Here is a 9,851-nt window from a genome sequence, read left to right as displayed (position 1 = left end):
TATGTTTAAGCAATTTTTTTTAAGTTCTGTTAAGTCTTAAGGGCCGTCTACTTTCAGAAGCCTTAGAACTATGCTAGGTTTCCTCTTGTTTATACTTTAAACATTCGGTTCATATGTACATTAAATATACTTGTGAATTAGTAGTTAATGACTATTTTTACAAATACCTACTTTATGCTGATAGAACAGTTAAAACATCAAGTATTACCTTGGAAAAGGGCAAAACCTAGAAAGATTGAAATCCTTAAACCTATGCCTCTGTTTTAGGAAATAAGTATCATTGCCACAAATTATCTTAATAACACTAGAGAATGCGTTTTTAAAATTGGTGGAGTGTTAGATCACTGTGACAGAGGGCTGTTTGAAAGGACTTGGTTAAAGATGTCCTCATCCTTGCATGCTTAGTTTTGGGATAAACACATTTAAATTTGGTAAGGTTTTTTGGTTTGGGGATTTTTGCATGTGGAATTTTAAGATGACTCTTGGACTTTATGCACTAGAATATCTGCCTCATTTATCTTTTTATATGTTGGAGTTTACTGGTAATAAAGCACTTAAGAAAAGGGTGTAACAGTGCTGCCTGTAATGCATAGATGTGGCACAGTAGAGAACCCATTCCCCAGTGTCTTTGAAGACAGCTCATCCTTTTAACATTGGAAACAGGGATGATTAAATAGGTGTTTTTGTGTTTGCATGCTGTGGGAAATGCTATTGCTTTATTTTCAGGCTCTTCAGGGTGGTGAGGAGCAATGAAGTCATCTTACATATCTTTATAGCTAGGCCTGAGCCTAGGTCAGTAAGCATGGTTCCTGGTACTCTAAACATCCATTTCATTCCCCTCAATAGGCTGGGTGTGAATCTTTTTAATCTCTTTAACATAGTTTAGCACAAAGTATTTTTAATTCCTATACTTATTTTTTTAATGTAACTTTTTAAATGCAGATTTATTGTTCTTAAGTTGTATATTTATTTGGGAAATGTTTCAAGTTGTTTTTGCTATCTAGTGATCCAAACATTGTATCCAAAAGAGTGGCCTGGACTTAAAATATTTGAAGCCAGCTTTTGCATGCCTTTTAAGCCTTTCTTAAGTTTCTGCCACACATGTGAAATCAGTCAGTTGCTTAATGAGCTCTCCCAGTGTCTGCTGTTGGAGACTCACATAGATACTAAATTGTTCCTGTGCTCTCCCGTAGGCTACAGGAAAGGGGATGTCATTGTTAAAAATATACACTCAACTTTTTCTGTGCTACAACAATGTAGTGATTTGTTTTCTTCATTTGTTTCTATTGCCTTTGTGTACATACTATAAGAATTAAGCTTTCCTTCAAGTCTTTTAGCAGTTTAGATGTTCCCTAACTTATTAAATATGCCTTTAACTCATTTTTTCTTAGGTTATTCTTTATGCATTATAGAATTAACTAATGGCTGTTTATTTTTATTACAGTATTTAAAATATGTAGTTACTGCCATTTACATTGTGGAATTTGAAGAATTACCAATTGTATAAACTAAATCTTTAAATTAGTTTGGTGTGAGGACTCTTCAATGCTTCCAGTAGGGGAATGGGCTTTAATGGGCTTCTTCCTAGTTGAAGACTTTCAATTTCCCTTAAGATGGAGCAGATGGGGGTGTTGTCATTCTGAATAATGATTTGATCATTTATGCTTGTAGATGTCTATAGCTGCATGTGTGTGTACATGCATGTGTGTTGCCACCCTTCGATAGAGCAGTGTCATAATTACTAGTGGTTTGTGTGTCTAATTTTCATAAGTAAAATAAACATGGAGTCCTGGCTAGTTTTATTTGACTCCTACGTCTACTGCTTCATTTTGTACTAATGGTTCCCAGTTTGTCACTTAAACTGAAGGTTTTCAAACTGCTACTTTTAGCTTAAGCTTCCAGTTTTTAGTCATTTCCACCTTTTCCTTTATACCCAGTCATCCAGGTGCTTTGCCCTGAGAAATGCTGAAGATGGGGTATCAGGTTTTGGCTCACCACCTGCTGGAGGGGAGTCTTGTGAACACTCAAAGTAATATTAATCTTACTAAAGTAGGGAAAGGGCCTTAAAGTATGTAAGTGGTGAGGGGGAAAGGCAGAGTCCAACCCACAATGTCCAAGATGGTGTTGAGGAGTCCACTCCCTACTTTTGTGGGGGGTTTTGTTGACAGAGATACCCTGTAACCCCAGCTGCCTGGAACTCACTATGTAGACCAGGTTGACCTTGATCTCACTTGAGATCCTCCTGACTCTGCCTTTTAAGTGCTGGGATCAAAGGCATGCATCACTGTGCCATGCAGGCTTTCTACTTTTGTGGTGTTGAACTGCCATTTAACAGTAGTCTTGATGCCTTTGTCATGTGACCTGTGTGTGTAGTGTAGTGTAGTGTGTAGTGTAGGTGATTAGAATTTAATTGTCCTGGTGAGGAATGGCACAATGATGGTCCACTGTAGGTTTGTATTTGCTAATAGTACCATCCATCTTGTAGCCGGTCATTTGCCTGGGACGATTAGGTTGCTTTTCTGATCTTTGATGAATTGTGTAGCCGTTACTAGAGTGAGCTGGGAAACTGGAAAGACAGAATGCTGAGAATTCTGTTTTATGCAGATTAGGATGTGTATGAGCCAACTCCCTGTCCTGTCTATTCTTTTGGAACTTAGATATTGTAATATAAATCATACTGCTTATTTTTACATGCATTAGTGTGCCCTACAAATCAGAGATACGTCCTTTATACTGAACGTTTCATATCTGAAAAGAAAAGTGCTCTTTCCCCATCCTCTGATCCTTGATTGGAGAGTGTGGGCATGATTGATTATATTTTTTAAGTACGTTAACTCAATTTTTGTCTGAAACCAGTAAATTCACTAAAGTATCTTTATGATCCAGTTTCACACAGCCAAATTGTGTATGTTAAGTAGTGTCAGTTTAATAACTTGGTTACCAGACTGCAGATTGGGGTTAGAATAAAGAAAAATTTCCTCACTGTACAATGGGATATCTTTGTAACCTTCTAGGCTTTCATGTTGGATTAATCAACAGACTCAAAGGACTATGTTATTGTGGTTGATTCTCCAAGTGCTCTTGAACCCCTTTATAACATGGAATGGGGGGGTTAAGTGTTGGTTTTAGGGACCTAGAAGATCATTTATTACCTTTCAGCCTCAGTGGTATCCACTGTAGATAAACAACAGCATTTAATTCTTTCTGTTCTTATCCAGTCAGTTCAGAACGCAGGAACTTTAGAGGTTAAAGTGAGTGTTGGATATTTTTTTTCCCAGGGTGGGGCAGAGGTCATTTTGAGACCATCTCCTTGTAGCCCCAGATGACCTGGAACTCACTATCCCTTGATCTCATAGATGTGCTTGCCTCTGCCTCCGGAGTGCTGGGTTAAGTGCACACACCACTACACCCTGCCTAGATTTCTCAGTCACACCCACACATGACATACCCAGTTTGGAGTGATGGGTAGAGGTCACTGATTGTCTAGACTCTGTTCACAAATAGGTTTTCATGCCCTGTGCATAAGCTGATTGGAGCCATTTCTGTATTCTGTTATTTTTCTGAAGTTACATTTAGGTAAGCCGTTGTTTATGGGAGTCATAGAATTGAGAGAGCATTGTACTAGGAAAATATAAGGAGCAACCTAAAGTTCTAAAGACAAAACCTGTTTAGATTCCGAAAGGACAGAAATAGGATGAGTTTCCTTTGGCTAGGTTAATCACTTTCAACTAGTTTCTCAGCTTTATTTGCTGCCTCCCTGTTCATTTTTATAATTGACGATACTTTTTAATTTCCAAGTCATGATTGACTGTTAGGAACTTCCTTAGCTCTAGGAATCAGTTAAGTAACTTCTCTGCTGAAATAAAATCTTGTCTTTGGCATGGAGTTGTGAGAATTTGTAAAGCCAAGACCAGTGCAGAGGCATTCCACCATGATAGAGATGCGGCTGTGACTTTGAATTTGTCTTTGTGCACACTCCTGGGACATTTGTGCCTAGTATTGTAGCTCTAACGTTAGATACAAGTAGCATAAGGTTATGTTTTTAATTTCCAAAATGGGAAAGCAGCAGTGTTTCTAAAGTTCACTTAGTGTCCTACTGAAGTAAGGTGATATGCAGTCACTTAAAACGTTACATAGTACTAGTTTTTTTTTGTGTGGGGGGGGTATTGTTGAATATGCACTTTAAAAATAAAAGTGGTTTTTAAATATATATTTAAATTTTTTTCCCAAGGTGAAATCCTTTGGATGTCAGAATGTCTGATTTACTGAAAATGGTATTTTGGGCAGCTGGGGTTATTTTCAGACAATGCAAATTCCCTTTCCTCTAGTTTACTGGGAGAGAGGATGTAGGGAGCGTAGAGGTCATAACTTTCATGTTTGCTAAATCGGAAACATACTGAGATAGTCTATTAAAAGACCATGCATGTTAAAAGACCGCCCAACTTTCTATTAGAAAGTTAGAAGATTGTATTAGATTTCTTACGATTCCTTAAGTGATGATGTGTTTGCGCATATTTAAAAGTTGTTTTTTACTCCTGTGAAATACAGATAGCGTCTGCTGGTTTTTCAGTCTTACTTGGGAATCTTGTCAGGAAATTCAAATCATACAGCTGTTGAACGTTTTTAAAAAATTCATTTCCAAGGCTGAGGAGCAGGTAGTTCAAACAGCCCTTGCGTAACGTGTGAGGCCCCAGGGTTCAGTCTTCAGCACCGCCCCTCCCCTCAGCAAAATTGAAAGCTTGGGAGTAGGAAAAAAGATTTTCACCTTTAAGCTTTATTTGGAAGGATATGCGTGCATTGTGCACTTTCTATGCCTTTTTGGTTTTGGCCTTGAACTAGTCTTGACAAACTTAACTCTTAGTTACAGTACACGTTAACATGTTAGGGGTTTTTAAAAAGCACCAGAAGCAAGGGCTCCCTGGAAATTCCCAGAATTTTGCTATAAAGAATGGAAAAGCTAGTAACTAAAGATGTTATATAACTTCTCACTTATCCTAATGGGAAAAAAATGTTTAAAGAAATAGAACTGGTGTGAATACTGCCTGATTGCGTTTGAAGAAATTGTGTTGATGGACAGCGTGGTAAAACAAACGTGGGCTTGCGGCGTTAGTTTTTGCAATGTTCAAGCTTTGCTCGAGACACTTGAAAGGGTTCAGTTTTGAACTCAGGATTTTGGGGTATGGGGTGGGGGAGTTGAGACAGGATCTCCCTTTAGCCTTGGCTAGCCTGGAACCCTAGACCAGATCCACCTGCCTCTGCCTCCCAAGTGCCTGGAATAAACTCAGCCCGGATTTTGATTAGGTTTCTTAGGATACTGATCAGCTTTGTTAGGCCTGGTTTGCCGAAAAACCGGGAGGAGGAATTGAGCGCTAGTGGGCGCTGTGGATCCGTGGAAGTCATCGAACTGGTGCTGCTGCTCAAAGCCAATCTTGGTCGAGCACTTAGCCAAGAATCAAAGAATTCCTGCCACATCTCCAAGAGAACAGGCTTTGGCTTTTACTCTGACAGTTGTCTTCGTCACCCCTAACTTCCTGGTCACCGTGGGAGTGCGGGGCCTTCAGGAGCTGGTGAAGGAAAAGTCCTTGCACAGCGACGTTGGCACGGACAGCTTTGGGGGCGCTGCTATTCCAGGAGCCTGGGGGCGCCGCACGCGGGACTCATGAAGGAAGGGAAGGGTGGAGGGGAGGCGCGGGGCACAGGGTGGGGGGTAAGGTTCGGGGAGCTGGAACACGAGGACCAGGATGAGGGGCACAGGGAGGGAAAAGGGAACGCAAGAAACGATGAGGGGCTCAGTGCGCGGGCGGGCTTGGTACTGGAATCAAGCGAGAGATCCCTAGCTAAGAGACGTTGTGAGGAACGGCCAAGGCAGCCCCAGCGCCGCACGCGGGTGCGGGAGCTCTGCGTTAACTGGAACCTCAGCTCGACCGGAGTTCGGGAATCGGAGGCAGAAGTTAGGTCTCTCGCCCAGTCTTGGAGGCGCGCTCCGGGAGGCATCCAGGGGCGCGAACGCTGGCTCCGCACGCAGCCCCGGCCCCGGCCCAGTCTCCGTGGAAGCCCAGCCCGCTGCTCTCGCTCCCCGCGCGCGCCGGCCCACGCGGGCTCCCTCTGCGGCGCTCCCCGGGGGCGGGACTCACCTGTCAGCCGGAGCCCCGCCTCACGGTGCCCAATGCCGGGCGGGGGCAGAGGACGGATGGGAGAGCTTACCAATCAACGCTCACTGGCTGCGCGGCGGACCAATGGGTTGCGCGCAGCGGGGCGGGGCTCCGCGTTTATAGCGCTCTGACAGCGCGCTGGCCGCGCTGACTCTTCGGCATCTCGGCGGCACCTACTAGATCGCAGAGCTGCGCGTACAGCGGGTCCCGCCGCCCTCCCCGCACACAAAGGCCCGCGCGCGTCCGGCAACCCCGGGGTCCCAGCCGCCTCCAGCTGCCCGGCGGACCGGCAGCCGCGAGGACAGAGGAGGCGCCTCTCCGCTCCGCGTTCCGGGAATGGAACCGCGCCGACGCACTCCCGGGCCGCTGCCCGCTCCCCTGGATCTATAGTCAGGCCGCCCCGCTCGGGGCACAGCGCCCGCCGCCCCGCGCCCTCTGGTCTCTCTGCCCCGGGCCTTTGTCCGGCCCGGCGCCCTCGCTCCTTCCGCGGCTGCCCCGGCACCCTGGAGCCGCACTGGAACCGGCCGTCTGAGCTGCGTCCTGCGCGGCGCTCCGGAGCCCCGAGTCCGCCGAGCCGCCGCGCCCCGCGCGTGCCACCCCACCCCGCGCGCTGAGAGCCTCTCGGGGCGAACGCACCTGGGCTGGGCGACCGCTGGAGCGAAGCGCCGCGCCCCAGAGCTGCCTCGGCGCATCCGCGCGTCGGCCCCGGAGGATCGAGGGTCCCGAGCCGCGGCCCGTGCCCTCGCGTCCAGGAGTGCGCAGAGCTGGGAGCGGCTTGGCCATGGCCATGGCCCGGTCCCGGAGGGACTCCATGTGGAAGTACTGTTGGGGACTTTTGATGGTTTTATGCAGAACTGCGATCTCCAGATCGATAGTTTTAGAGCCTATCTATTGGAATTCCTCGAACTCCAAGTAAGTAACGTCCACCATCCCTCCCCCTTTCCCGGTCCCTGCGCGCCCTGGGGTTCGCCTCACCGTCTGGGCGGGAGGAGGCGTCGGGCCTCGAAGTCGCTTTCTAGAACCCGGGACTTCTGTCCCCCACCCCCACCGCACGACATTTCTAGGTGGGGATCGACTGGGTTTCCCAGCGGGAGCGCGGGCTCCAAGGGCGCAGTCCCGGCTTCCAACCCCACGCGCACCAGGGTGCCCCAGACCCCGGGCGACTCGGGTGGCACGTCCGGGACAGCGTCTGATGGCGATGCCCGGCTCTCCCTTCTTTTCGGGGACGGAGGACGTTGCCACCCGCGGGGCCACCGATGCTCAGTGACTAGAGGGCTCCGGAGGCGGGCGGAGCCGGTGGACAGGCCATGGAACCTGTGAGTCTGGGGGCAGTGGAGCGTACTTTTGCAGAGGGGGCACGGAGCCCGTGCGCCCCGCCGCCAGCCCCAGTGTGCGCGGCGAGGGGGGAGGGGGGGAACGACTCGCTGGCTCAGCCGGCGAACTTGGGCGGCGACCCGGGTCCAAGCCTGGAGGTGGGCCTCGGGCTGCTGGCACCTCGGCCTCTCCCTTCGCCTGGAAGCCGGGTCTCAGCGGGTCCCGCGGGGAAGGCGCAGTTTTCAGGGCGCCTGATGGCAAAGCCTAGGGCCTGCTCCGTCCACGCTGCAGCCTCTGCACTGGGGGACTTGGGTTAGGCACGGGATCCTTTGATCAGACTTGCTTTGCAAACCGCACAGCCGGGAGAAAGCCAGGCCCGGGGAGACTTTCAGGTTTGTGCTTAGAAAATACTAGCCATCCCTTCGGCATCCGCCTCCCCCAGTGCTGCCTGTTAGTTCATCCTCGATCTATATTTCCAGCCACACCAAAAAGTGCCGAGCAGAATCCCAGACTGAGCCGGGAGGGAACTGGAGTAAACGTTCAAGATCAGAAGCAAAATCAATGGGCTGATTGAAGTTGAGCAAGTGATGCACGGATTTAGAGTAGAGATGAGAGGAAATCGTATCTACTCTTAAAAGTAGTCGATTTCACATTTACCAGCGTAGTCACTAAACATGCGCCCATTAGAGAGGGCAAAAATGTCAGTTATAAATGAGCTTAAGCAGAAAATTTTCACTTGCTGCCAGGAGGTTGGTATTTTAAAGTTGCTATGGCCCCCTCCGGTGTAGTCTGATCTAGTAGAGAATTTTTTTTACTGTAAGGTGTGTTCGCTCTCCTGGCCGCGGCATCTTTGCAGGGACATGGATCCTAGAGGCACCAGGTGGTGCCGGAAGGCGCCTGCCTGCGACCTGAGCGCCGCGGCCGCCCGGAGCCGGCCCAGGCGGCGGCTGCTGCTGCGGCTGTGGAGCCTACAGAGGTCACCCTTCTCTGCTGAATGCTCGCGGCGGCGCGCCCCTCCCCCGACCGGCCTCCCTGAACTTCGCACTTTCACTCAGAGCCTCTCTTTGGAGGCTCAGGCCTTTATTTTTTTCCTATCCGGATTTAATTTATATTTATATCTAGTTTAAGGAAATTCCCAGGAACCTAGCCTTAAGTCCAGCATAAGTATCTTTTGTGTTCCTAGTAATTATTATGCGTGTGTACATAGGCATACGGACTTGTAAAGGAAAAAAAAAATAGAGCAATAATTATGCCCTCTTAGAATCTGAACTGTAATATCTACGTTTTGTGATGTTTTAGAGGAGACAGGTAGTGACTTACCCTTACTCAACGGTTTAGGAGCTGATAGTATATTTTTCTGAGCTCTGGCCGAAGACGGAGCGGAGACCTGGGGGGCTGCAATTTGGAGGACCTCTTTGCACTGCTCACGGTGTGATAGCTCTCTGACCTCCACCGTAAAAATGTTTTAGAATTTTTCTGACGATGACCTTAATCGAGTACTTAATACTCTTTTTGAGTATGTGGTTGAATTCTTTCTGTGAGATCAGAAAGAATGATACAAAAAAACTCCCCCACCCCGCCTTTTTTTTTTTTTTTTTTTTGAGTTTGAGTTTGAGTTTGAGTTTCAGAATGTATCCACTTGCCCTGATTGCCTTGTTCACTTTTCCAGGGAAAAGTTTCAGTCAGTAAATAGGATGTGGTGGGAATCAGATGCGTGGAAGTTTCACGTCATTTCTGTTAACTGTGGAACGATTCACTTGCAATGAAGCAGCCATCAGTAATTAGATTTGTTTCATTTGGAGGTCAGTCTTTTTAGCAGGTGGTCCACACAGGGAGCATGCAGCAGCTGTTTGCGTACAGGGTCTAGAAAATCCTTTGTAAACTGAAGTCTCCATAACTACTTTAATCACATTGCCTGTGCCTGCATCCCTGAGACTTTATGCAATAATCAAAAGAAATCCTGTGTACTCAAAGATTAGTGGTTGCCCTTCTAGATTATCTATCTACATTGCATCTGTAGATGCTGGTACTGTTTGGGACATTTTTCAACTATTTATTTTTTAATTCTGGAAAGAACAGCAAAGCCTAGCTATCTTTTCTAGTTAACATTTCAGTAGGACCCCCCCCCAAGCATGGTATTTTTGTCAAAAGAAAGTGTTATCTGCTCTTTTAAAAAATAATAATGGCTTCACTTTAGGTTGAACAATCTGTATTGGTATGGTATGGTATGGTATGGTATTCTAGAATAAATTACACATTTGAAAATTTCATCCAGTATTTATGTCTGGTATTTTTATTCCCTAAACATCACATGCTAGGTACTTAACAAAGCATTATGCTTTTCCTATGTAATTTTTTCCCTATATAACTAAATTTCTGAAATTG

General features: G+C 46.9%; 1 protein-coding gene across 1 annotated transcript in view; it reads left to right on the top strand.

Annotated features, from left to right (window-relative positions):
* Window positions 1–6,894: 6,894 nt before the first annotated feature.
* Window positions 6,895–9,851, top strand: part of Efnb2 (ephrin B2) — a 45,536-nt gene continuing 42,579 nt past the window's right edge. The window contains exon 1 of the mRNA XM_008821575.3: window positions 6,895–7,064. Coding sequence (XP_008819797.1) covers window positions 6,934–7,064 — 131 coding nt within the window. The 5' untranslated portion in view covers window positions 6,895–6,933. The remainder of the gene's footprint in view (window positions 7,065–9,851) is intronic.

Source organism: Nannospalax galili, unplaced genomic scaffold, assembly GCF_000622305.1.
Source record: "Nannospalax galili isolate Female #2095 unplaced genomic scaffold, S.galili_v1.0 scaffold1068, whole genome shotgun sequence".
NCBI lineage: Eukaryota > Metazoa > Chordata > Mammalia > Rodentia > Spalacidae > Nannospalax > Nannospalax galili.
The sequence above is the reverse complement of the archived record's forward strand: the minus strand, read 5'-3'. Positions and strand labels throughout refer to the sequence as shown.